A 27754-nucleotide genomic window follows, 5' to 3' on the forward strand; every position below is an offset into this window, starting at 1 on the left:
TGGTCACCACCCACTTAGTGGGGAATCCTTAGCTGTCGCAGACGGGAATCTGACCCAGTCCCCTGGCTTGTTGGAGCAGCAAGAAAAGACAGAAACAAAACCCAGACCCCAGCTCGTCCAGGAACAGTCTCCTTTTGACCTACATGGATTTTGTGAAGGTTTAACCAGCCTGTGATTTTGTCCAGCTTTGCACGTGCTGTTCCTTCAGCCTGGATGCCATGTCCCATTCCCCATGTTCTAGGACAGCTCAGGTGTCCTCCCATAGAAGACTCTTCGAATTCACGCACCACTTGGACTTCCTTCAGACTCCTAAATCCCCTGTCCCCCCAAACTGCCTTTAGCCGGCACTTGCTAAATGGCCTAGCACTTAACTTGCTCTGCTTAACTCAGTCCTGGAAGACCTGTGAGTTGGAACCATCAGCCCTCCTCTAACACAGGAAGAAGAAGGTTCGGAGAGGTTAGGTCACACAGCAGGTGGGAGGCCCTGCTCCCAAGCCCCACTGGCCCCAGCCTCTCAGGGCTGGGGCAGCGACCTCCTCTAGGCCCTGGGGGAAGAAGCGCTTAAATGCCCCCCATCATTTCTGAGAATGCCTTTCTCCTCAGGATGTGAGGTCCTGCGGGTAGGGCTTGCTCTCGGATTGAGTCTTCTGAGAAGCAAAAACCAGTTACTTCTAGGAAATATGCGGCGAACCCTCTTTGGGCCTCAGTTTCCCTTCCTGTAAAATGGGAGCGAGGAGGCATGGGCTCAGCACTTCTAGGACCCTCTCGGACTGAGTCCGTCTAGGCTCCCAAGCCTGTCCCTGTGGGGTGGCCCGAAGCGGGTGGGGTGGGGACGGCCGCCGCTCCCAGGCCTGGACACTCCCACTCCGCCCACCCCGGCTCGTGCGGTCGCTTTAAGATCGGGCGGGGCCGGGGCGCGGCACCTGGAGCCAAGGACCGGCCGTCCCGGAGTCTCCGCCCGACCGACGGCGCGCGAGGACCGGGATCGGAGGAGAGCTGGGGCGGGCGGTCCGAGCGCTAGCCCGGGGGTCCGGGGCTGGCGGCCGCGCGGGGGCGGAGGGCGAAGCCGGGCTCCGCACGCCCCTCGGCGCCCCCGGAGCGCCCCGCCTCTCGCAGAGCCCGTGCGGGGATCGCAGCCCCCGGGCGCGCTCGTGGGGTGCGGCCGGCTGACACTTCTCTGCGCCCCCTGGGCGGCGGGCGGGGGGGCGACGGGAGCGGACGAGACGCTAGGAGGCTGCGGGTGGAGTCGGGGGCGTTCGGACACCCCTGGAAGAGACCGAGAGCCGGACCTTGGAGCTCTTGGGGGACGCGGGGAGCCGGGCTAGGGGACCGCCGCTAGGGCCGCTCCCTAACGCCGGACGCCTCTTGCAGACCGGTGGGACAGCCGTCGGGGGATCGTGCCGCCCTCTGGTTCCCGCGCCTGGACCGCGCCTGGATCACGCCTGGCCACCTGCCGCCTGATGGCTTCCTCCGAGGTGGGTGTAAGCTTACTTATCTCCCTCCTTCCAAGGCATCTAGGCTCCTCCTAACGCCGACCCTGCCTGGACGCCTTCTCTACACCTTGACTACAGTGACTTGCTCGTGCAGAGTGGACACCCAGGTCTCTTCGTGCTCTTCCTGTGTTCTAACTCGCTGGGTGGCCTTGGTCATGGTAGTCAGGGCCTCAGCTTACCTGGCAGTTGATTCGAATGGTCTGGACCACTTCCTGTTCAGATGGTTTAGTTCTCTCTCTCTCTCTCTTTTTAAGTTTTGATTTATTTATTTGTGAGAGAGAGAGCACACAAGCAGCGGAAGGGGCAGGCAGAGGGAGAAGCAGGCTCCCTGCTAAGCAAGGAGCCCCATGTGGGACTCCATCCCGGGACTTTGGGATCACGACCTCACCCGAAGGCAGATGCTTAAGGGACTGAGCCACCCAGGTGTCCCTGGATGGTTTAGATCTTACAGAAAAGTGGTCGCTGGAGTTCTCTTATTGGTTACACAGAGTGTGATTGTGCCCATTTTACAGAGGAGGAAGCTGAGGCGTGGAGAAGCTAGGCAAATTGCCCAGTGTCAGAGCCAGGGTCCATCCTTGGCCAGCTCTGTGTCACCATGCTTCATTACAGCTTGCCGTCCTGCCACCTCATCTTTACAACTTGCTTTTCCCTGAGAGGCAGAGTTTGAGCTAGGGGTGCTGAACAGCTTCAAGGTCACGGAGCTTGGCCACGGTTAGAGGGAGTGATAAATTGGGTGCAGGGAAGGGCCTTCTCTGGCTCGTGGGAGGTGGGGGTGGCAGCAGCGGATGGGCTTCCGGGAGGAGGTGGTTGGTGTTTGGACTGGGTCTTGAGGGGTGGGGCTGTGAAATGAGGGCCCTGGGTGGGCACAGAGGGTTCCCCAGGATGAGGTCCCCAGGTCCCCAGGACTGGGTTCAGATTTGGCACTGACCTCAAGCAAGCTGTCACTCTCGAAGCTCCATAATGCTGTTGTGAGGATTAGGTCAGGGGCCACCTGTAAAGTGCCATGTGGTGCCCAGGCCCATGTCAATGCCCATGTCAGTGCCCAGTACATGTCTGTTGCCTCCATCATCATGTATGTAGGCCAAGGGAGAAATGGAAAGGGAAATCCCACCTGCAGACCGTCTTCATCTCTGAAGGGCAGGATTAATGGTGATTCATATTTTGCATTTTTATTCTCTTCTGTGGTTTTCTCTTTTTTTCGCAATGAGCAATTACTGCTTTTATAGAAGTTTAAAAGCATCTTAAGTTACCAGGAGCAAGTTCTTCAAGTGTCGAGAAGCATAGCAGTTTCTGGCTTTGGGCCAGGTCCTTCACCTTTCTGGGCTAGGTCTCCTTGTTTGTAAAACAGGAATTTCTTTGCCTGCCCTGACCACCCACCCCAGTTGTGGGGAGTGTGGAGAGGTGCCATGATATACCAGCGAGGGCTTATTAACGGTCACTGATTTGCTGTGAGTTTCTAAATTGTTTTTCCAAGCTGATTTCTGCAGCTTTTCCTCTTGACAGCCTCTCCTCACTGTCTAACTTTGGAGAGCGAGTCGTCAGGTTCTTTTTTCTCCCACAAGTGCCTTGAGCTGGGGACAGGAGGCCCTTGCCCCATAGACAGATTCACAGGAAGAGAACAGCAGGTAATTTACGGATGACATTTTTCTATATGCTTCTGGTGGTCTGGGGGCTCAGAAAGATTTGGGGTCCACTCCTAGAGCACCGCTGTTACAAGTATACATTCTCTTTTTGTCTCACACGTACACACACGTGTTTTTAAACACATTTGGGAACATGCCCTTTTGAAGTCTAAAGCTTCACCTTCTAGATCTTTTTTTAAAGATTTATTTATTTGAGGGAGAGAGAAAGAGAGAGTGCAAGTGGGGGGAGGGATAGAGAGAGAAGGAGAGAGAATCTCAGGCGGACTCCCCATTGAGTGCAGAGTCCAACGCGGGCTTGATCCCAGGACTCCGACTAAGATCATGACCTGAGCCGAAAGCAAGAGCCAGCCTCTTAACCAACTGAGCCACCCAGGTGCCCCTTCCCTAGATCTTGACCATTTTACTATGACCCTCGGCTCCCCCAGAAGCACACCTTTGAATGGCTGCACAGCAGGGATCATTTGGGCCCAGCGCGCCTGGCTGGGTGAGGCCCCATTTGGAAGGCATTCCCGATCACTGGTCTAGGGTCTATGAGTGCCCCAGCCCCGGCCTTCACTGACTCGGATTCTATAAGAGGAGATGGTATCTCTTTAACTTCTTCTAGAAGCCTGCCAAAGAGCCTGCCCTTTATAAGGGTAAGAAAACAGGCCGGGGCAGGTGGTAAGCTTACCCCAGAGCTGCAGAGTGGGGACCAAAGCCAGGCCTCCTGTCCGTGGCGGGGTGCTGGAGCCTCTGGAATCCTGCGTTCCCTCCCTCCTCTCAGCGGGGAAGGAGGCTTTTCACATAGCAGGTGTTTACCCAGTAACACTTGCCCTCACTTAAGGGAATTTCTTCAACACACGTGGACTGAGAAGCTCCTATGTGCTATGCGCTGCGGGATACAGCCGTGAACAGGGCCAGTGTGGACCCTGTCTGCAGGGTCCTCACTGTCTGGTGGGAGCACAAGCAAAGGAGAAGTTAAACACAGACAGAGAAGTGCTAGGACCTAAGAAGGCCCCAGACACGTGGTGTTTAAGGGAAGGCTTCTTGGGTGAGGGCCAAGCCGAGCCTGGAGGGGAGATCATGTCCGGTTACCAGACAGAGAGACCAGTGCGTGCAATGGCCCAGAGGTTGGCTTTGGGGACAACATGGACGTAGGTTTAGCCCCTTCCTGTAGGATCTGGGGCCAGATTTCCTCCTAGTTTTTGTTTCTCCTGTGCATTTTTCTTTATCTGATGGAAGGAATTTGGTAGACTAAGGCGGAAACAGGAAGATATGCACATCTCCCCCCTGTAGCTGTTAAACATTGGTGCTGAGCTTGTTTTCTCAAAAGGGTTATGAATATCCCATCCAGAGGGTATGCCATGCTTTACTCATCAGTTCCCTGTAGGTGGACATTTAGGCTTTCTCCAAATTTAGGACCCTTATAAAAATAAGGCCAGGGCGGACATCTTTTTGCACAAAGGGGTTTCCTGTCACGGATGTCAACTTGGGGCTCCTCAGTCCCCACTTTCACCCCTGCTCCTTTACCTGCCCTGGGTCTGTGCCTTCTTCTGCCCGCTGGAGGGAAGTACCGACCACTCTCAGGACCGTGACTGGGGGAAGGGAGCTACTGCATAACCAGCAGGTCCCACCCATGGAAGGCCTGGTGGGCCCAACAAGTGTGCCCGCTCATCCCTCCCAGCCGGTAGCAGACGGGCCGGCAGGGGTGGGGGTGGGGCGGCGGGGAGTCATACCCACCAGGCCAATGGGGCCTGGGAGGCCTGGGGGGGCCCTGGAATGAACAGAGCCACACTTGCTGAGCTCCTGCTGGGTGCCAGGCATGGTGCTCGGAACTTGGAACCCGTTCTCGGTGACCTCTGAAACAGCCCTACAAAGTTGGGAGTATTATCCCCCTTTTACAGATGAGGAAAACAGAGGCCCAGAGGTGTCAGATGACCTCTCCAAGGTTACACAGTGACCTCAGACAGACAGGGGAGGACTAAGACTGGGGTCTCCAGTCCCCCGGCAGGCCTCTCCCCATTTTCTCCCCTCTCCCCTTCTCCGTGCTCAGACGTGTGGTGCGAGCCGAGCGGCCCCCGCGCTGCGCTATTGCATGACCGTCAGCGGCACGGTGCTTCTGGTAGCCGGGACGCTCTGCTTTGCATGGTGGAGTGAAGGAGACGCAGGTGCTCAGCCCGGCCAGCCGGCCCCACCCACCGGGCGCCCCGTGCCTGAGGCCCCCAGCCCCCTGCTCAGGTCGGTCAGCTTCTTCTGCTGCGGTGCAGGAGGCCTGCTACTCCTCTTCGGCCTGCTGTGGTCCATCAAGGCCAGCACCCGGGGGCCTCCCCAGTGGGATCCCTATCGCCTCTCCAGAGACCTGTACTACCTCACTGTGGAGTCCTCGGAGAAGGAGAGCTACAGGTCAGCGGGGCAGGGGGGAGGTGACGGGTGGGGGGTGGTGGATAAGGCACTGTCACACTATTGGGCATTTGTGTAGCAAATTCTCCTGGGGTTTCTCCTCTGAACCAGGCCTGGCTTATGCGATGGGGACTAGGAGGTGGATCAGCACCGTCTTGGAGGAGTTTAAAGCCCTTTGACAGATTTGGACAAACCAAGGTAGTTAGAGCTGTCAGAGAGGGGGCAGATATGGGCCTATGGAGATGTGGAGAAACCCAGGAAGGCTTCCCAAAGGAGGTGGCAATTGAGCTCAGCATGGTATGCGGCAGAGTAGCATAGGGGTTCAGAGCTCAGGCACAGGAGTCAAGCCTACTGGGATCCTCCCCTGGTTTTGTCACTAACTAGCAAGTAGGAAAGTAGACCCTGCCACCCCACTGAGCCGCAGCTTACTCATCTGAAGTAAGACAGAGAGAAAAGCACAATGATAGGAAGCACCTGTATTCACCCACGTGCTGGATGCTGTTCTAAGTGCTTCTCATATATCTACTCATTTTGTATTTACAGCGGTTCTCTGAAGTGGGTCCTGTACCCCGTTTATAGCTGAGAACACTGAAACACGAACTGACTTGTCCACGGACACCCAGCTCGTGCGCGTCACAGTCAGGACCTGAACCCAGAGTCTGCGCTCTCGCTGCTCCCTAGCTTAGGGGACGTGCACCTGTAGAACTTAGCCGGTGCCTGCCTGGCGCACAGTAGGTGTGCCGTAGATGTAACTTTGGCTCGAGTGCATAAGGTAGAGAGAGGCGGTTTAGGCAGGCAGAAGAGCCTGTGCAAAGGCTCGGGGGCAGGATGGGGGCGGAGACAAAATCTTGCATTAAGACCATATTTCTCTACCCTTTTAAAATTATTGCTCCCTCTCAGGAGCCTTTTTAGGCAATCTTTCCTTCATTCCCCACCCCCTCCACGAAATGTTCATACCACAGATATACCATCTGTTTGCTCTGTATGTAATCTGTGTTACATACGTCAACAGAGTATCACCAAGATACCAAGAACCCACTTTGCCCTGTGGCCGATGCATGCATTATGTGTGTGCTTGTTACCTGTTTACTCATTCAGTCAAGTATGGGCTGTGCCTACATCTCCAGGGCCTGCATAAATTCCAGTCCTGCCGGCCTGCAACGTAAGAATCCCTGTTACCATTTCCAGAAGAAGAAGCCGAGGGATATCCAGCTCGAAGGTGGCCGAGCCGGCTGGCTGCCAAGCTGGCACCCTCCCACCCCAGCCTGTAAGCCCTGGATTTTGGGGTAGTCGGGGCTAAGCCAGACATTAGTGAAGTGGCCTGGGACCTGGACACCCTTCTCCCCTTAGTGAGAGGGGAAAATGTATTCTGAGTTAAAGAATGTAACAAATTCTTCCTGCTACTGGCCTGTGACTCCCCGAGGTCAGAGACAATAGAGTATTCACCAGGGACCACTTGGTACAATGGTCTGGCCTTGGTTTGACCCAACTGTTAGGGGGAAGCACAAGGCCTCGGCCTTCAGCCAATCCCCTCACTTCTCCGATGAAAAGCCTGGGTCTCAGAGAGACCGACGACCCACCTGGTCACACAGCGAGCTAGTGGTTGACTGGAAGCAGGCCAGCCGTCAGGGTGCGCTGGACGACAACCTGTCCCTCCTCACCCAGCCTGGCCTGACTGCTTGGGGTGGGTGTTGTCTGTATACACAAGTGTGTTGACTCAACAGGGTCGGGGCCACGGTGTGTGTGTTGGGGGGGGGGGCAGTTGGCCTTTATTCCCAGCAGGGCCAGGGAGAAGCCCAACCAGGACAGTGCTCATGGCCCACGAGGTCTGGAGACCCAAGTCATAGGTCCAGAACGAGGATGGCCGGATGTCGGGGAGGCTGCTTCTGTGAATGACTTTCTTGTCCCTCAAGCTGACATCGCCCGGCCCTGCTGCTTGGTGAGGCCAGCCTCTGGCCCCCACGGGGAGGCTACTCTGCTGGTGGCTGGACAGGAGGCCTCCCAGGGCCCCCACCCTCAGTGAGCCCAGCAGAAAAAGCCTGGGTCTATTCAGACATGAGGGTTTCAGCATGTGCTCTTTCGTTGATAAGCGGTGTGTCCTTGAGCCTGTTACTTGGACTCTCTGAACCGTGTCTATGCCTTCGTCTGTCATCTGGCTGTGCCAGAACTCTCCCGAGATGGCTGAGAGGCTCGGGTGAGGTGATGGATGGGGAAGAAGTGTAGACCCCGCGGGTCCGCACACACTTTAGCTCTGCTGCTGGGCGTGACTGTGCTCTGTAGCTTGCCGCGCCCTCCGGTGCCCACTAACTGATTTGAGCCTCAGTGGTAGGAGGTAAGCGTGAGGATTAGGCCCATTTTACAGATGAGAGAGCTAAGGTGTGGACAGATTAGGCCTTGGGATGGGAAGAAGGGTGATAGGTGCAGTTGGCTTGAGCTTTGCAATTAGACAGGGCTGGGGCTTTGCTGCTTAGTTGCTGCGTGACGTTTACTTCCCTGTACAGTGGGTGAGAGCCATGCCTCCAAGCTTGTCACAGGCATGCTATAGATTAGGGAACTTACACACTGGGCAAATAGTAGTTCATCCTTGTCCCTTCCCTTCCCTACTGTGGCTGCCTGACTCAGCTGAAGGGTGGAAGAGACAACGTGGGGCCCAGGTCTCTTGCCCCGACAGGGCTCCAGAGAGTGGGGCAGGCCCTAGCCTCCGTGGAGCTTGCTGTGCCCGGGGACCACAGTGGCAGGCCTACCCCACACACTTGCAGGGCGCCGTATCCAGAATATTCCACAAATGGAGCCACACATCTGGAAGTGTGTATGATATGGCCACACTGCATGCGGCCTCATGGTCCCCACGTTCCCAGCCTCTGGACCGTGGGTATGGGATGTAGGGCTGGCTGGGCCCAGCTGGTTACTAAGGCAACAGCAGGTGGCATGAGGGCTACCCCATGCCTGCCCTGTAAGCAAACTTCCTGCTGTGGGGTGAGCTTACCCGGCACCTGTGTCCTGCCCTGCCAGCTGTTGCCTGCTCGGGTGATTCTGGGCGTACCCCAAATCTGTCTCCCATCTCCAGGGCTTGGAGAAACAGGGAGAGGCAGGGGTGTGGCTGGGAGGGGAGCGGGGCAGAAGACATAGGGCTCTGGAAGCTGTATTACCTGCATTTTTCTGAGTGTTGTCAGAGCTTTTTCCATTGTTAAACCCATTTTACAGATGAGGCGAAAGAGGCTCAGAGAGGCTGTGTGGACAAGGCCTGGGTCACACAACAACCCACAATAGTAGAATCTAGCTTGCTTGCTTCCAGAAGCAATATTCTTTGCCTGCCCTCACATGCAAAGGCTAGTGGGAGCTCAGAGGAGAATGAGACCCCTTATCAGCTTCCTCAGCTGCAGGGCTCCTGGGCTGTCGTCCAGAGGAGGAGGTCTGTGAGAGAAGCAGGCAGCGACACTGGACAGGGAGCCCAGATTTGGCTCGTGGCTGGTGCCCTCCGTCAGGCTGGCACACAGGCTGGGGGTCAACCCTGGGCTCCCCATGTGACGCTGTGACTGGAGCAGCAAGGCTCCCTCCCCAGTGGTCGCTCTGAGGGCTGAGGTTGGCTCAGGCTGAGAAGACACGTTGTGCAGAAAAGGGCCATGGCCGGGCAGGTGATGGGTGTTCCCACGTGGGGCGGCACCCGGCACAGTCTCCCACCAGCCCGCAGAGTGAAGTTCCCTTCCCCGCCTCTTCCGACCCCCAGGGCCTGCCTCCTGCCATCTAGACAGGCAGACCCCCTGGTGTGGGTTGAACTGCTTCCCCACCCGCTCCAGACGGATGAGCCTGGGCAAGCGACAGCCTCTCTGAGCCTGGGTGGCACTTGCCATGTAGGGGATCTGTGATAAGTTTTGTTCCCCACACCCCTTCCTCACAGAGACTTTCGAGATTTGGTTATTGGCTCCTGTTTATGGAGCGTGCTAAGGCCCCTTCCCCTATGTTTTCTCAATTCATCTTCATATAGTCCCGTGACCTAGGTGCCATTATTGTCTTCATGTTATAGATGGGGAAACTGAGGCGCAGATTAATGGAGTTACTGACCCCATGACCTTCCACCAAGAATGGGGCAGAGCAGAGAGTTGAACTAGCCAGTGCCCAGACCCATAGCCGGCCCTCAAGCCCGTCGGGGTAGGAAGCAACCTTCAGGATCACCTGGTCAGCCCCTGTATCTGGCAGCATCATCTCCAAAGCAGAAACAGCCCAGACCTAGGACCAGAGACACTCCCACCGCCAGGGTCCTGAGAAGGGAAGAAGCACTAACTTCCCAGAGGTGACCCACCAGGCTTCCGAGAGGACTGAACACCAGCCTCATTCTCATCAGCGTTGTAGCTAGGATACAGGTAACCTGTTTCTGGAATCTAGCCCGTGGAGCCTGGTCTGAGAAGCCTCACAGACCCGGTCTCTGCCTTGAGTCCCTGCAGGGTAGTTCCTTTGTTGGAGGTAGGGCAAGCCACAGGAAAGCCAGGCTGTTTACAGATAGATGTGGCTGACCCGGTAGGTAGTGAGCTCTCCATCTCTGGAGGTATGCAAGCAGAGGTAATCCCTTGGCAGACTCACCGTATGGGGCCTCAAGCGTCCAGATGGGCAGGAGAACTCATGTCTCCCACCCTGCCTTGAGCATCCACAGCTCCAGATCTGGTAAGGGATATTACGGTAAGCTAGAAGCCTTCTTGCCTATGAACCATCGCTCCGTCTTTCAACAAACATCCCCAGACCCCTGCCCTCAGCCCCTGGATGCTCAGAGTCAATGCTTGCCCTGAGGGACAACCTTAGGCCCCTGGTGGGGCCAGTGCAGTGACAGAGGGAGAGAGGGCTCTGGGATCCCAGAGCAGGGAGCAGGAGCTCCGCCGGGGGAGGGGCCAGTCAAGAAAGCTTAGCAGAGGAGTCTCACAGGATGAGTGGGGACTGGCCAGCAGCGGGGGATGGACTCGCCCTGCAGAGAACTGACGAGGTGCAGTGAGCCTGTGTGGGTCGCTAACCGGATGGGCAGGGAGGGCTGCGGTTGGCAGGGCTGGCTCAGGCCAAGCTCCAAGTGTGTAGCCGGGGCGCTGGGGGGCCCGCACAGGCTTTGGACCAGGACATGAAGTCCTCCCCAGCCCCAGCCTTCCTTGCTCTTCTCCCGGCACGCACGAGCTTTCGCCTTCGCCCCTGCTACAGCCACCCTTCTGTCCTGTAGGCTCCCAGAGCTGGCTGCCATCCCCACTTACGAGGAGGCCATGTGCTGTTCGCTCGCTGAGGGGCCCCCGACACCAGCCACGGACCCCGTGGAGGGAGGCCTGAAGGACAGTGCCTCTGGGGATGCCCTGCTCGGGACCCAGGCCCCCCTGCCGCCGCCCAGCTACGAGAGCGTCATTTGTGCCGCGCGTGGTGTCTCTGGAGAGACAGCACCTGGCACCGCGGGCTCCTGCCCAGGCCGGGCCCGGACTGCGGGTGGGGGGGGTTAAGGCTCCCGGCCAACTCGGGAGCTGGGGACAGGTGATGGGCTTCTGGTGCATGGGGCCTGGTACGCGGGAGGCACGCGACACACATCTGCTGCCGACTGCTCTTGTATTTACCTATTGCTGTGTCACAAACGGCTTCAAATAAATCCATTTAATGATCTCTCGTGATGCTGTGGGTTGCCTGGGCCCGGCGGGGTGGTTCTGCAGTGCACGGAGTGGGGGGGCTGCAGTCGGAGGGCCCGGCTGTGCCAGAATGTCCAGGACGGGGCAGTCAGACGGCTGGCCGTTAGTGCTGGCTGTCAGCTGGGAGACTGTTGTCCAGCTGAGAAGGTGGGGGCGCAGAGGCCGGGGCAGGACTGGCCCGCGGTCCCACACTGAGTTCATCATCGGAAGAATGTGGGCTCTGAATTCAGACTGCCTGGGCGTGGGTTCCACCTTGTACCGGTTGAGTGACCTTGAACAAGTGGCTTTGCCTCTCTACCTTGGCTTCCTCGGGTATAACATGGGAATCGGGAGTGACAAAGGCCCAGCCCCTACCCCAGGAGCTGAGTCGTGAGGAACACACGAGATGACAGCAGCTGGCGTTGTGGGTTCACATGGACCCTGCAGGCACAGTACTAACGCTTCAAATGATAAGTGCACATCTTAGCCCAGCAGCAGGTGTCTCTGAGAACTCAGTGACCGTCAGCTTTTGTTAGTAACCCCCCTCCACCCAGTGCTATTTTGGCCTCTGCTCCTATACCTCCTGTGACAGGGAGCTCACTACCTAGCCTTACTTTCCAGATATGGCAGAGATGTCTGTTCTCTGCCCAGCTACATTCTGCATCCCTCATTTCCACCTCACCCCATTCACAGATGAGAAAGCCAGCTCAGGGAGGTTAAGTGACCTTCCCAGGGTCACACAGCAAGCAGAGATTCAAAGACCTGGGGCTCCGTCAGCTGGATAAGGGCGGCATTCCCTGCGGCCTGCTGTATGCCCGGGCAGGCCTCTGCATTGTTTCACATCGTCGTGGCTGCTCTGCTGCAGGTGCTGTTCCCATTTACCAGGCGAGGAAACAGCCTCAGAGAGCTAAAATCTCAGAGGATCACGACAGGGCCAGTGGTTTCATTCAAACCTGCCTGTGCTTCCCTCTCTGGCCTCCCTCTCTTCTGGAACTTCTATGCATCTCTCCGTTCCCCAATATCAGTCTCGAGCCTACCCGTTCTAGCCCCTGGAGTGACAACAGTGAACAAAGCAAAGTCCGCAGCCTGCAGTAGCGGGAGACAGACTAGAGACAGGTAAATAATGTATCTGGCATGATAGATGGGGCTGCGTGCTACGGAGAAAGATCGATTGGGAAAGGCAGACGGGGACCCCCAGGGGGAGGGGTGCTGCCTCTTTAGACGTCACAGCTGGGAGGCATCAACGTGAAGACGGTTCAGACAAAAGCTTGAAGGGGGGGTCAGGCAAACGTCTGGAGTAAGAGTTTTCCAGGCAGAAGGAACAGCAGGTGCAAAGCCTTGGGGTGTCTTGTGTTCTGAGAGGAGCACGGAGCCAGGTAGAGTGAGAGGAGGCAGGGCAGGAGACGGGCTCGCGGGGTGATGGGGTGGACGGCAAGGGCAAATTATCCAGGGCCTGGTAGGCTGTTTTGCGGTCTCTGGCTTTTACTCTGATAAAACAGGGTGCCCTTCCATGGTTCTGAGCAGAGCAGTGACATGGCCTGACCTGGCATTTGGGTTGAAAAGAGACTTCAGGGGACAAGGGTAGAAGCAGAGACCATTCAGGGAGACAGATGATGGGGGCTGGGACCAGAGTGATGAGCAGTAGTTGGGGGTGAGAAGTGATTGGATTAGAGGCTTAGAGGTGGAGCCAACAGGATATGGGTGTGAAGAGGAGGTAAGGGTGCTGGCCAGGATATCCAGGTGATGGCCTGAATAAGGCTGGGAGGAAGGAGTTGACATGGGAGGGGCAGATCTGCGGAGGCAGGGGAGGAGTGTGCAGGGTAGGGCAGTGTAGGGACGAGGGTGTGCATGGAGTTTTAGCTCCAGCCATTACTTACCCCTGGGCCTTTGCACTTGCTGATCACTTTGTCTGAATTTTTTTCCTGCCCTGACAGAACTCCAAATAACCTCTCAAGGATCCCTTCTATGAATCCTTCCCTTCATTCCTTCCATTTCCCCCCAAGTCTATCCCTCTCTCTGCTTTGTGCACGTGCTGGGCTTCACCCACGGCTCAGAGCCTTTACCTTACTGTGCCCCAGAAAGTAGGACCAAGTGCCATCACTCTCTGAAACCCCATATTTACCGGAGTGCCTCACGCTTCAGGGCGTCCGGCATGTAGTAAGCGCTCAACAAGAGACGGAGTGGGGACCTGTTTGAATTCCTGGCTCTGCTGTTTACAGGTTTTGCGACCTCGGGTAGCTCACCTTGCCTCCACGAGCCTCAGTTTCTGCGTCTGTCAAACGGGTGTGGTCTTTCCCGGCTCTGCCTCTGAGGATCTTGCGAGGATCCTGAACAGATCCGAGAGGAAGAAAACAGCGGTTTTAGCGCGCCCTCTGCTGGAAGATGAGACCCCCGACCCGCTCCTCCCACTGTCCCCCGCTTGGCTGGGAGCGAAAGGCCGCGCAGGCAGGCGGGAGGGGAGCCGCGGTTTGGGGAGGTACTGGCCAGTCCCTGCCACTCCCCAGGCTCCGTTTTCTCACCTGTGAAATGGGCGCGATAACCGCGGGCTGAAGGGCGGAGACGTCTGATGGAACGCGTGGGCGTGTGCCTTGCAGAGCGCGTGCTACGATGGCCACCAGGGGGCGCGAGAGGCTCCCGCTGGACCGCGACCGCGCACATCCACTCACTCCCCACCGCCCGCGCCAGCACCCGCCAGCGCGGGCTGAGGCCCCTCTGGGCCTCGGTCTCCTTTTCTGGCGCCTGCCGCTTCCATTCCCTGAGCCTGTATAAGATGATGATAGTCATGCTGCCCTGGAGGGTCCAGCCATGTTGACAATCAGATCATAAGGCACTTGTTCCTCCATTAGGTCACTTCCCAGCACAGTACCTAGGAGGTGGCTTAATACCACTTCCAAGGCACAGGGGACAAGTCTCAAGCCCAGAGTGGAGCTTGAGCTCCACCAGCCCAAGTTCACCTGTGGAATCAAACGTGGATGTGACCAGGTGACTCTCAGCCCTTCCTGACCCCTTAGCAACCTCTCACTGTGAGGGTCTCCTGAGCTATTACAGGGGACCCCCCCACCCCTCCCCTGCGAACTGTAGAGTGCAGCCCTGCTGGATCTGACGGCTGGTGAAGGAGAAACCGCTGCTTGGAAAAGTGTTTGTGAGCAGGAACAGAGCGTGCGCGTAGGTGTGGTGCCTGGGACAAGCACAGCTCATGCTGGGGAGGAGGGAGAAGGTGGTGGCGACAAACAGAGCCCCCCCAAACCTACTAAGTCAGGATGCCAGATCCTGTGGTGACAATTTAACCCTGTAAAAACTATAAAGTTACCATCTTCCTTTAGAGATCCCCATGGCCTTCATTTTCCTATAAAACTGTAAAGGAATCTGATTTTTCCCATCAGCCCATCGTCAGGACAGAAACTCCACCCTTAGAATGCCATTCTTAGGGTTAAGGCATCTTCTGAGGGTAGGAGGCTGGGGACTCCCTGTCAGTCATTCACACCCCACAGGGGCATCAACACACACAGACTGTCTAGGCGACAGCTCCTTGGGAGCAGGTCTGGGGGAGCGCAGAGTATGAGAAAGGAAAGAGGAACCCAGGGAGGCCAGGCCTGGAGATGGGGAGGTGCGGTCATCATCCCCATTGTACAGGAGAGGAAAACTGAGGCACAGAGAGGGAATTTAATCAAGAGTACACTGCCCCTCGGCAGAGGAGCCAGACCCCGTGCTCTGGCCACCAGAGCCCAGACTTCTAACTTTCATCCGCGTCAGGCGGTACCACGTGGTGGCCAAGCGCACGGCCGGTGCCTTCCAAGTCCAGCTGCCCAGCCGTTTCTACCTGTGTGACCTTGGCACTTGACCGACCCCTCCCCCCCCGCCCCGTCCTCATCTGCAGAGCGGAGATAGCAGTAGTTGCCTCACAGGCTTCCCTTCATTGAGTTAATACCCGTAACACGTTTACAACAGTGTCATGCCTGCAGCCACCGTCCAGTAAACAGGGGCTATTATTCCTGAACTCGGGAGGGGCCCATGACCTTGAAGAGTCCAGAGTGCTTCAGGACCCTAAACGCGGGCCCACGGGATCCTGGAATCTTCCAGCGGCATTCTAATGTCTTTTGGCTGTGGCATTGTACCCTGCTGCCCTGGCCGGACAGCACGGGGCCACCTGTCCAACCCAGCTCAGCCCCACGCAGGCAAATGAGGTGATGTCAAAGCCTTGGCCGGGGCCCAGCCCCTGAAACCTCCCCCTCTCCCTCCCTCGTGTTTTCCCTCATTCAGATTCACACACACACACACACACACACACAAACTCTGGCTGGGCCCAGAGGGAAGGTGAGAGCCAGCGAAGGTGGGGGGTGGCACAGGGCCATCGAAGCGTAGCTGCTCGGGCCTGGTGAATGGTGCGCCGGACTGCCGCGAGCCCTGGAGGGAGCCGCCCTCCCCTCCACCCGAAGGCCCAACCCGCAGCGGTCCCGGGGCCTCGTCCTTCCGTGCGAGCGCGTGCGGGGGTCTGCACGGGTTCGCCAGCCCCCCTCAAGCCGGCCAGGCGGCCATGGCCGACGAGAAGACCTTCCGCATCGGCTTCATCGTGCTGGGGCTCTTCCTGCTGGCCCTCGGCACGTTCCTCATGAGCCACGACCGGCCCCAGGTCTACGGCACCTTCTACGCCATGGGCTGCGTCATGGTGATCGGGGGCATCGTCTGGAGCATGTGCCAGTGCTACCCCAAGGTAGGTGCTGGCGGCGTCAGGGGGGCTGCAGGCCCCGGGCCCAGGAGGGTGGGGGGCTGTGCTTCGGCTCTGGGTATAGTCCCCCATCTTTCACTGGCCTTTCCATCCTCCCCTCTTCTCCTCTCTTTTCTTCCCTTTGCCCTCCTAAGCATCCCTCCCTCCCTCCCTCCCTCCATCCCTCCATCCCGCCCTCCATCACTCCCTCCCTGCCTCCATCCCTCCCTGCCTCCATCCCTCCCTCCATCCCTCCATCCCACCCTCCATCACTCCCTCCCTGCCTCCATCCCTCCCTGCCTCCATCCCTCCCTCCCTCCATCCCACCCTCCATCACTCCCTCCCTGCCTCCATCGCTCCCTCCATCACTCCCTTCTTCCCTCCCTCCATCACTCCCTTCTTCCCTCCCTCCCTTCCTCCATCCCTCCCTCCATCCCTCCATCCCTCTGTCCCTCCCTCCACCCCTCCCTCATCAAAAGGACTGATCAGGAGCCCGGGGTCTGGAGCCCTGAGCCACGAGGGAGAGCAGGGAAACCCAACACAGGATCACGGGCCTGAAACCACAGCTACCGAGTGTTTGCTGAGGGCCAGGCACTCCTGCTTTCACGGTGTATGTAGTTCATCCTCACCCAGAACTTTCTGGTACCGTCTGTAGTTCATTTCAGAGTGGAGAAGCACTAGGCTCAGAGAGGTGAGGTCCCACAGCATCTAAGTGTCAGAGTTGGGGTCGCAGCTCAGCTGCGTGGGGCTTAAAGTACAAGCCTCCCCCTTGGAGGGCTATCCCTGTGTCCTGGAGCTGCTGAGAGTTCCGGAATGGGTCAGCCCTTAACCTTGGGAGGGGCAGTGCTCTATTCTTCCGTTTAATGTACTCCTAGGCTTATCAGCAACTTAGTGATGAGAAGAGCACTGGTTTGGGAGTCCTGAGTTCTAGTTCCAGCTGTCTCAAACTCTGTGTGACCTTTGTCTTTCTGAACTTTGGTTTCTTTTGTCTGTGAAATGGGCCCCAAGCTCCTATATCTCCCAGGCTCCCAGAGTTACTACAACGATCAGAGAGGAGATGGGACGTGGGAAGGGGTTATAAACCGTAGGGCGCTGTGTTTAGGAGAAGGGCTCTCCCAGTCTCACTGTTACTGGTCCTCCCAACAATGTGTGGACCATGCCGGGAGTTATAATCCTTCAGGGCCCAGAGAGGATGAGCCACTTTTCCTAGGTCACACAGCTGGTCAGACAGACCCAGGGAGAGAAGGAAAGAACTTGGGCTCTGTCTCTAAATGCCCCGAAGACTTTGGTCAAGTGCCTTCCCTCTCGGAGCCTGTTTCTTCATTTGTACAAAGTGTGTGTCAGGAAGAGGGGGTGGGAAAAGGGGTGCATCGAAGGGCCCTGTGGGTCCTGACATGTAGGGCTCCAGGCCCCGGGCAGCCCCCACGACCTGCAGCCCCCTCCACCTCCCACCTGGTCGCTGTGCTCAGGGGCTCCTGGGAGGAGGGAGGAAGTTCCTGGGGGCCTGGGCCCTGCTCCCTGGCCCTGCCCCCTCCTTGGGCCAGCCCGGGGCTGTCAGGGTGTTTGGTGCTGGGGCAGTCTGGACTGGTTTACGGAGCAGTTTACAGTCAACTAGCCTCTGTCTGTGCAATGCCCTGAGCACAGGTCACCGCAAGAAGAGGTTCCGGGGGCCCAAGCCACCCGCGTTACCACCTCTCTTGTCAACCTGCCAGTGAGGAGGCGGGATCCTGGGGCCCGGCAAGGGGACAGCAGGGGTGTGGAGGGCCACGTCCTTCCTGTCCTCTCCCCCTCTACCAGAGATGATTGGGGGAGGGCTGCAGAGGGACCCGGTGGCAGTGGCGGGTAAGGGAGAGAGGGGAGAGGGAATCCTACTGGGTATTAATGAGTAACTGTTGATAGATTCACGTGTTCGGGTGCTGGGGAGGCAGGAAGGCAGGGTAGAAACAGCGCGCGCTTTCGTGTCCACCGGGCCCAGCTTCAGTTCCCTCCTCCCTCTGCCCCTCTTGGGTGACCTTGGCAGAGCCTTGCACGGCCCAGGGTGGGGAACCAGTGGGGTCTCGTATGTGGGGGGACCGGTATCCCACATTGTCCTCAGGACTAGTGTTTGTGGCATTGAACAGGTCTCTGTATGTGTGTGTAGGGGTGTGAGCACTGGTGTGGGTCCGTGTGGGTGGGTGTTTCAGAGATGCAGGGAAGGAGGACGGTGCTGTGGGACAGTGAGGTGTGCTGGAGGGGGGGGGGGCTATCTCCTACATCGTCTTAGAGCCTGGCCCATCGGAGCCCTCAGCAAATGCTGGTGCTCATCCTCCCCTCCCTCTCAGTGCCCCACAAATGGGAATTGTCTGGATTGAAAGAAATAGAAATATAAGGGAAAGGAATCAGCCAATTAAGATATAAGACTGACATGCCTTGAGCTGTCCTTGTCTTGAGGGGCTGGGGATCTTGTCAGGGAGACAATTTTCTGCCTGATGGAGAGCGAGTAGGCTTCACGGAGAAGATGAGCTGGCCTTTGAAGGCTAAGTACAAGTTTGCCAGGCAGAGAAGATGAGGAAAGACTTTCCAGGAAGAAGGAACAACACGACAAAGTCATGAAGTAAAAGCAAGGAGAGTGGGTCAACATGGCTGCTGCGAGGTGGGGGCTGGAAGGAAGGCGGAGACAGAGTGGGCTCAGCTCCACAGGGCCTGGGATGCCACGCTGAAGAATATGGCTCCTTCATGAGGCAAGAGAGGGGCATGATTAGCTTTGCAGTTCAGGAAAGTTATCAGGCTGACATCATCTGAGAGGAGGAAGGTTCGGGGGCAACCAGGCCAGGGGAGGAGGCGCGTTCATTGGGGCAGGTGAGAGATGATGGCCCCTGGACTAAGGCAACATTTGAACCCAAGACTGCAGGAACTGAAGAGACATTGCTCATTCATCAAATATTCAGTCCCTGCTGTGCTTCGATATAGGACTGGCACTTTGGAGCGTATCTCGTTGAATTTCTGAAGTAGACTTTGTCAGATGTGGTGGTCAGCTGGACCTCAGGCATGACAGAGGAGGAGGAATTAGGGCAAAGCTGGAAGACAGGACAGTCAGGGATGTTGTGCCCTTTGGCAGAGGTGGGGCAGGGTTGCTGGGAGAAGGGAAAGGTTGTCAGAGAAAGCAGGGCCTCTCCCTGTCTGGCTTCTGTTTCTACCCACAGTTCCCCCAGTCCCCTCTCATGCCTACTCCACTGGAGTCCAGGACCAGGCCCCTGATTGGTGGCTGATGGATCTGTCTTCTTCATGGGTATCCCTCGATCCCTCTGCTCCCTCCCTTTGGGGACTGCTCAGTGCTCTGCCTAAACACAAATCTGTCTGTGTTCTCTCCTGCGGAGGACTCCTCCAGGGCTCCCACTGCTTCTGCGTAAAGACTGAACTCCTTAGGCTGATGTTCTGGGGTCTTCATAGTCTGGTATCCCCTCACCAGTTTCAACTTTGTCTGTCCCTCTCTCTTAAAAGGACTTGTGTTCTAACATGCTCCAGCCTTTCCTTCTCCCTCAGGCTCTTCACTGTGGTGATAATGGTGATGATGTTTTGTGATGATGATGATGATGGTAATAGTGATGATGATAGTGGTAATGACAGAGATGGTGGGGGGGTGGCAATGATATGATGATAATGTTGATGGAGGTGATGACAGTGATGGTGATGGTGGTGATGGTGATGATGATAATATGATGATATTGATGGAAGTGATGATAGTGGTAGTGGTGGTGATGATGGTGATAGTGACAATGATATGATGGTGGTGGTGATGGTAGTGGTGGTGATGGTGATGGTGATAGTGATGATGATATGATGATGATGTTGATGGAGATGATGATGGTGGTGGTGATGATGGTGGTGGTGGTGATGGTGATGATGATATGATGATGATGTTGATGGAGATGATGGTGGTGATGATGGTGGTGGTGGTGATGGTGATGGTGATAGGATGATGGTTGTAGTAATGGTGATAACGTTGATGGAGATGATGATGGTGGTAGTGGTGGTGATGATGATGATAGTGATGATATGATAATAATGTTGATGGATGTTGGTGGTGATGATGGTAACGGTTGTAGTAATGGTGAAATGGTGATGGTGGTGGTGGCGGTGATGGTGATGATGATATGATGATGATGTTGATGGAGATGATGGTGGTGATGATGGTGGTGGTGGTGATGGTGATGATGATATGATGATGATGGTGAAGAGGAGGAAGGGGAGGAGGTGGTGACTGGGCCATGAGGTAATGAGGCAGAGGAGAGGGCAGCTTCTAAGAAGTACAGAGCCAGCTGGCAAGTGCAGGGTATCCTTGGTGGGTGTGGAAGATAGCAAGACCCCTGCCTTATTTCTAGACATTTCAGGGAAGCTTACTCCTCATAGGAGTTCTTCTTAGAACTCCTCCATCCATCCTTCCCTTCTCCCCAGCAGGATGGAGCTTTTCTGGTGCAGACAAGTGTCTTTTACTCATCACGTAGGAGAGATAAAAGGGGTTGCTATTTGTGACTTCGTATAACACAGTGGGGTCTTGTCAAATAGTTGTTGAACAAATTTTCAGTTGAGGAGAGCAGGACTCAGAGAGGTCAGATAACCTCGTCTTCGGTAGCATCGAACTGTGGTTTACTGAGCAGCTACTAGTGCCCAGCCTTGTGCTGGGGGCTTCCTTATGCATTTTCTCATGGGATCCTCACAGCGGCGCCAGGAGACGGGTATTGCCAGCCCCATTTTTAAAAATTGTGCTAAAATACGCATAGCATAAAATTTACCGTCTCAACCATTTTTAAGTGTACAGTTCAGTAGCATTTTTAAAAAAATATGTATATTTTTATTTTTTAGTAATCTCTACACCTAACGTGAGGCTTAAACCCACAGTCCCCAGATCAAGAGTCACACGCTCCACCAGCCGAGCCAGCGGGGTGCCCTTACTGTTCCGTAGTGTTCGTTACATGCACACTGTTGTGTAACCAATCTCCAGAAGTCTCCATCTTGCCAGACCGAAACTTTATACCCATTAAACGATAACTCCCCACCCCCTCCCCCCAGTCTGTGACAACCACCGTTCCACTCTCCGTATGAATGTGACTGCTGTGGGTACCTCGTCTAAGTGGACTCCTATAGAATCTGTTTGTTATTAGCTTATTTCTTCAAGCCTCATTCGTGTTGTAGCATGTGTCAGAGCTGCCCTGCTTTCTAAGGCCAGATAAGGGTCCATTGTATGTCTGTACCACGTTCGTCTGTTGTTGGACACTTGGGTGTCCACCTTTGGCTGTTGTGCGCAGGGCTGCAGGTATCTCCTTGAGGCTGGCCCCTTTTACAGAGAGCCACGTAGAGGCTCTGAGCAGAGATGACCTGCCCAAGGAAGGAATTTCCCCAGTCTCCCAGACCCCCAAAGCAGGGCTCCTTCTGTCTCAGCCCCCGCCCCCACCTCCTCTATGACCTGCCTCCCCTTTGCCACCGGTCCGCACCCCATGTGCTGCGCTTGCAGCGACCTCTTGATCCCTGAAAGTTCAGTAGAGGGACAGGTGGGCGCCATTTCAGCCATTCACCTCCCTGTCCCCTACCACAGCTTTTGTGCCAAGAAATACATGACACTCACTCACCAGATATGGATGACGCCAGGCACATTCTGGACACTGGAGGAGGATCCTGGGCAATGACAAGATACCACCTCCCCCCAGGCAGGGCTGTTTGCCTTGTTTGCTCGTTGCTGCCTCCTAGTGCCTGGAAGATTGCCTGGCACACAGCTGACGCTCAATCAATGTCTTTTGGGTGATGAGCCAGGTGGGAGCAAGAGCCCAGAGATTCCTCCACCCACTGGTGCTGGGCCCCGAGCGGACCCCTCTGTGGTCACACGGGGAGGCCCTCCAGGTCAGGGTGGGTGTGGGAGCCACAGAGAAGCCTTCTTCCCTTTGCCGTGCAGATTACCTTCATACCTGCTGACTCTGACTTCCAAGGCATCCTGTCCCCAACGGCACTGGGCCTGCTGGAGAATGGGCTCGCTGCCGAGACGAAGAGGTAGGTGCCAGGCCCTCTGGGGCAGGGGTGGCACAGGGGGAGCCCCTCAGGCTAGTCTCCTCCTCCAGTGGAGAGCGATGGAGTGGGGTGGGAGCGGCGGGGGGTGTCGCCTCCTCTGGCCCCAGCTTCCTGCTTTGCCCCCTCACTTACCGCAAGCATGCTCTTTGAAACCAGGGATTGTTTGGACTCTTAATTCTACGAGGTAGGCATTTATTCCCATTTTACAGATGAGGGAGCTGAGGCTCAGGGACTTTGTCCTGTCTTAGAACGAACTCGTGGCAGACCAAAATCAACAACAGGTGTGACCCTAAATCTGAAACAGCTGTGACTGCTGCTATGGCAAACAAGGGGCGTGGTGATGGCCAAGCACGGCTCTGGGGCTCTCCGCTTACGGGCTGTGGGACTTGGGGAAAGCGACTTAGCTCTTTGCGCATCTGTAAAATAGGGGTCCTAATCGCACATTTCTCCTAGGGCTTCGGGGAGGGCTGAGGGAGTTCATATGAGCAAAGCACAAAGAACAGAACCTGGAGCGTGGTGGGCCCTGTCTCCGCGTGTCATCGTCAGTAAGACATGCTCCCTATCAAGCAGAGATCAAGTCAGGCAGTTCGCACTCATGACTTCCTTCAGTCCTCATAGGAACCCTGGAAGTGGGGGTATCGGGCCCTTGACACCGAGGAGGAAACAGGCTCAAGAAGTACAATCACAGGGCAACCGGGTGGCTCAGCTGGCTCAGCGTCCGACTCTTGATTTTGGCTCAGGTCATGATGTCTGGGTTGTCAGATCGAGCCCCGCATTCGGCTCCATGCTGGGCGTGGAACCTGCTTGGGATTCTCTCTCTCCCTCTGCCCTTCCTCATCTCTCTCTTTCTCCCTCTGTAAAACAAACAAACAACAACAACAACAAAAAAAAAACCCAAAAGAAGTCTAATCACAGACCTCAACGCTCACAGGGAGTCAGTGATGGACCAGAGCAGACCTGCCTCCCTAGAGGTGCCAGGCCTGGCCCGCCGGGGCACGGCAGCAAGCACTCCAGCCCTGGATGGAAGTGGGACCGGCTGCCCTCCCACCCCTGGAGGCCGTGACTCTGTGCTCAGAAGGCTGGGCTGCAGGTCCAGGGTCTGTGGCCAGGGCTCTGGAACTCTCTACTTTGCCTGGGAAAGGAGGGAGTGATATTTTCTGTTCCTGGCACAGAGTGGCCAGATGTCCCCAGAGCAATGAGGTGGCTAGGCCCTGGGTGGGCATAGGACTGGTCACGCAGGAAGAGTCATTGCACGGAGCTGAGCTCTGTGCTCCTCCTGTGTGATCCTGGGCAAGGGATCTAGTCCCTGCACCTCAATTCCCGGGGCGGGGGGGGTGCTGTAGGAGCATAGAGAAGGGGATGGTGGGAGCCCCCGCACTGCCACCTGGGGTTGGAGGCACTTCTGGCAAGCCAGCCCAAGTCTCCAAGTCTCCCTGCTTCCCTGCTCCCAGTTACAGTGGGGATTCGATGAGCCACCTGACGCAGCCTGGCAGGCAAGGAGCACCCAATAACTGGTCGCTTGCTGCTGCTACGTCCTCTCCCGAACCATGGGGAGGATCACTCTGCTTCACGGCGGGGTGCAGAATAAATGTGATGGTAGCCATGGGCTTTTAGCCCACCGTCCGCAACGCAGCACACTCTCGGTCGATGCCAACCGGCCTGCATTTCACAAGTGGACTCTTGAGGTTAACTTTGGAGACGTGGAGTGAAAGGAGCACTGACCGGCCTTAGAGTCTGAGCTCTGCCAATCCTCGTTGAGCCTCAGTTTCCCCATCCACAAACTGGGTGCATTTACATCCCCAAAGGCTTGAGATCCGGGGAGACCGGATGTCTAGAGCAGGAGGGCGGGGGGACAGCACCGATGTCTCCTCCTGTGATATCTGCTAAGTGGACCCACCTGCCTGTTCCCTCTCTGCTCTCTGCCGTGTGCTGCGCAGCCCCCAGCCCCCGTACGTCAGGCTGTGGGAGGAAGCCGCCTATGACCAGAGCCTGCCGGACTTCGGCCACGTCCAGATGAAGGTCATGGGCTACCGTGAGGACCCTCGCCCCCTGCTGTCCCCCAAGCCAGGACAGCCGCAGCCGGGAGCCAGTGATGGAGGGGGAGGTGGCCCTTGTGATGCTCAGGGCTGGATGGAGGCTGCGGTGGTCATCCACAGGGGCTCAGATGAGGATGAGGAAGAAAGCAACCTGACTCCAAGCTGGCCTGGGTGAGTGCTCCGAGTGCGGGGCTGGGGGTGCTGCCCAGTTCCCGTGTGAAGCAGGCTGGGCTGTGGGCCACTCAGGCCTGTTTGGGGACATCTGGGAGTAGAGAGGGCATGGGTGTGGGGACGCCCCGAGGGGCAGCGGGTAGAGCAGACACATGAGTCTGGCTGAGTCTGCCAGGCCTGGGTTTGAATCCCAGCTCCTCTGCTGTGTAGCCTTGGCAAGTTTCTTACCCTGCTGAGCCTCAGTTTCCCCGTGTGGGAACATTACTCCTGCCTCAGAGGGCTGTCGTGAGAGCTGGGACAGTGAGTTCATACTTGGACTCTGCCGCTGATGTGCTCTGTGACGTCGGGCTGTTCGCTCCCACCCACGCCGTCCCTCGCTGGCTGTGAACAGGGCTTCTCATTCATCCATTTATTCATCATCCCACCAACACTGCTGGGCACCTCCTCCCGCCCCCAACCCTGCAGGAGCTCCCAGGCCAATGGGAGAGGCAGACGTGTTAACAGAAGGTGACACCTTGTGTGGTGGGGGCTGAGGGCCCACAGGAGGCCTCCGAGTGGCCGGAGAGGCAGGGGAAGAACCTGGTTTGGGTAAGAACGTACTAATGCCCATTTCTTGAGTACCCACTATGTGCCAGGCATTGTGCAAAGGGCTTTGCACACGCTGTGTGCTGCAACCCTCCGAGACAACCATAGGAGTGAGTGTCATGGTGTTCTCCCACTTTGTAGGGGAGGAAACTGAGGTCCAGACAGGTGACCTCACCTACCCTGGGCCCTGCAGCTAGTGGCTGGAATTTGGACCCAGGCAGTCTGACTCAGGGCTATCCTGGCTCTCTGGGCCTTTGCTCCTGCAGCCTCCAGACCTGTCTCCAGGGCCCTGCACCCTTGGCTTCCTTCCAAGATGACCTGGATGTGGACTGCAGTGAGGGCGGCAGCCCCAGGCCCTCTCCGCCAGCGGGAGAGAAGCCTCACCGCCCGCATCGGGAGCCCTGGGCCTGCAAGTGCCCGCCGGAGCGCTTCTATGACTTTGCCCTGATCGACGCCCCCACGGCAGAGGATGCGCCTCCAGACGGCCAGCGGCGGGACCCTGCCCCGTCCAGCTGTTGGCAGCCGTCCCAGAGGGCGAAGGAGGACGAAGAGAAGGCTTCAGACACAGGCGCGGACGAGCCAGAGCAGGAGGAGGAAGACTTGTACTATGGGCTACCGGACGGCCCCGGGGACCCCCTCCCGGACAAGGAACTGGGCTTTGAGCCCGATGCCCAGGCCTGAGGTGGATCTGCTCCCTGGGTTCTAGGCCCGCACCACTGCTAACCCCCACGTGACCTCACAGGGCCTCAGTGTCCCCGTCTGCAAAACGGGGTTATGTGGAGGTTCACACGAGACAGTGGGCTTGAGGGCACGTGGAGCGCTCAAAGCAGTGCACGGGGAGGGGGTGCTGCTGTCCGGGCTCTTCCACTGTTCGCTTTCTTTGGTGAAGCTTTGAAGGTGAAATATGATTCACTGAGAAGATTTGCAGCCGCTGGGGCCCTTGAGATCCTTTTCTGCATCCCCCCAAAGCTGGTCTGAACAGGACCCTCCTTGGTGCTACCCCGGAGGCCCTGATCGTCTGCGAAGGCCTCTCAGGGTTCCCGTTTCTGTGGAGTCCTAAAGCCACACCCACGTCCCCTCCCCTGTCCCACACTCGGTGGATGGCGTGATCCGTCTTCACTCGGAGCTAACCACGTCTATCCTGCCCACATCCCTTCTGCGGCTCGCGTCGCCCCAGATCCAAAACTTTCCATACCTCACCTCTGCAGGCCTCCCGACTTTCCCCCACAGGCCGGCCCTGTGCCACAACCTCTGCTCCTCCAATTCCGAGCCTCCCTCCCGTTCCCCCAAGCCTGTCCCCAGCTGTCCCCTCCATCAGCCCGCCCTTTGCTTCCTTGTCTGTCTGGCAAATTCACGCTCATCCTTCAAGTCCCAGCACAGATGTCCCTCCTCTGAAAGTTTTCCTGATGTGACCACCTCCTGGAACGAGTCCCTTCTGGCTCCTCTATGCCAGCTTCGGGCCTTGTACATGGATTGCTGGAGTGTGACCCCCCCTGCTCAAGGCTAGACCTCTGCTGTACTCAGCTCCATACCTCCTGAGCTCAGATCAGTGGTCTTCGAAGGCCTACAAAATGGACCGGAGCCTTTCGCAGATGGTGCCCCCATCCCCTAACTCTTAGACCCCCAGGCCCTTCACCCTCAGGCAGTCAAACCTCCAAAGGGCATGCATCAGAGTCACAAAGGCAGACAGAAAGCCCCCAGAGAAAGCCCCTTCCCTGCAGAAAACACCTCCATTGGCTAAGGATGGGGGGTGATATGAAGCCTCCTGGCTTGATTCAGTTCCATTTGGGTGGCGTTTACTGAACATCTACTGTGTGCTGAACACTAAGCCAGGATTTTTAAGGGGAGAGAGACATGAACTGATAAGGTTCTTGCCCTGCAAGAGCTTACCATCTACTGAGCTTGGTGCCTTGAAAGTTAGGAACGGAGAGCAGAGTGCAAGCCAAGGAGGGAGCAGAGAAGTTAGAAATGGAGAGTAGGGTCCAGAGGCAGCCGAGTGACAACCACACAATCGTCTGGCCCATCTTCAGCAGGCCCTGAAGATCCCCCTGTACCACCACTCCACGGTGTAATGCTCGGATCGGGTTGATCTCTGCAAAGCGCCGGTGTGCCCCAGTGTAGACAGCAGCAGCTTTGGAGAAGGGGGCAGCGGCACGACTTCCCACCAGGTCTGCGCGCTCAGAACTTGCACCCTGGGCCACTGGGAGGAGGAGACCTTCATCTAGGCTGGGCCTCTGGGTTGGGGGTGGGGATCTCAGCTGAAGAAAGGGGCTACCCCCAGTGCTGAGTCAGAAGTGCATGGCCGGCAGTGGGCTGCCTGGTGGCACCATTGCTCAAGCCTCTAATTCTAGGTTTTGGCTCAGGGTCGTGAGATCAAGCCCTGCATCAGGCTCCGCACTGAGTACAGAGTCTGCTTAAGACTCTCTCTGCCCTCCCTGCCCCAATAAAATAAATAAGATCTTAAAAAAAAAAAAAAGAAAGAAAAAAGAAGGGCATCCCCCTGGAAACACACTCCTCTTTCATTCTGGGTCATTACCACCTCCAGCCGGAAAGCCTCTATAGTGAGGGGTGCCCCCGGGCACATACCCTCTGCTCTAACATGGTCCCGCTGATGGCCCCGAGACAGTGGACCCGGTGAGGTGCTGCGTGTTCCCATGCCCTGCTTACTAAGGCAGGGGAGTAGGTGGCATCAGAAGGGCCGTCTGGGCAAACGGCTAAAATAAAGTTTTCAGTGTTTAAAGGGTTCACTTTCACCTGCAAATTCTTCTATGTGAAACCACCCGTTCCCCCTCTGGGCAGGATAAATAAGGCATCCTGCCTGGCAGGCCCTGTGAGCAATCTCCGGAAAGCGAGCGCCAAGCACAGGGGCACGACCGCGCGGGCCGGTGGTGCGGTACAGAGGCTCAGGCATGGCCCCTGAATCACACCTGCAGCGCGCTCCCCAGACCTCAGCAGAGAACCCACAGCCTCGAGCTGCCGGGCCCGCCTCAGAGGGACGGACCTTGTCCCAGGGAGCATCCCGGGGCAGGGGTGGGTGGCGCTCGGGGCAGCAGAGACAGATGGCGAGATTCAGGCTTTG

At 57.0% G+C, this 27754-nt stretch overlaps 2 protein-coding genes across 9 annotated transcripts; both read left to right on the plus strand.

Moving 5' to 3' along the window:
* Window positions 1-936: 936 nt before the first annotated feature.
* TMEM61 (transmembrane protein 61) lies at window positions 937-11137 on the plus strand. 8 transcript variants are annotated; one of them, XR_015726246.1, is made up of 6 exons: window positions 937-1156; window positions 1372-1475; window positions 5169-5518; window positions 6643-6782; window positions 9540-9876; window positions 10713-10841. XR_015726246.1 is itself a non-coding variant. In XM_087865914.1 (6 exons), the coding sequence occupies exons 2-6, from the start codon at window positions 1461-1463 to the stop codon at window positions 10814-10816; spliced, it is 696 nt and encodes a 231-aa protein (XP_087722040.1). In that variant the 5' UTR covers window positions 937-1156; window positions 1372-1460; the 3' UTR covers window positions 10817-10968. The 8 variants fall into 8 exon arrangements, 6 of the variants coding, with proteins under 6 accessions (XP_087722040.1, XP_087722037.1, XP_087722038.1 ...); XR_015726245.1 differs by lacking the exon at window positions 10713-10841 and adding an exon at window positions 10088-10174; XM_087865914.1 differs by lacking the exon at window positions 9540-9876 and adding an exon at window positions 10088-10174 and having other exon boundaries at window positions 10713-10968.
* Window positions 11138-15384: 4247 nt separating this feature from the next.
* Window positions 15385-27415, plus strand: BSND (barttin CLCNK type accessory subunit beta). The gene is made up of 4 exons (XM_045802245.2): window positions 15385-15850; window positions 21771-21865; window positions 23821-24090; window positions 24942-27415. The coding sequence occupies exons 1-4, from the start codon at window positions 15674-15676 to the stop codon at window positions 25354-25356; spliced, it is 957 nt and encodes a 318-aa protein (XP_045658201.2). The 5' UTR covers window positions 15385-15673; the 3' UTR covers window positions 25357-27415.
* Window positions 27416-27754: the final 339 nt, after the last annotated feature.

Source organism: Ursus americanus, chromosome 12, assembly GCF_024610735.1.
Source record: "Ursus americanus isolate L20-20 chromosome 12, mUrsAme1.1.p, whole genome shotgun sequence".
NCBI lineage: Eukaryota > Metazoa > Chordata > Mammalia > Carnivora > Ursidae > Ursus > Ursus americanus.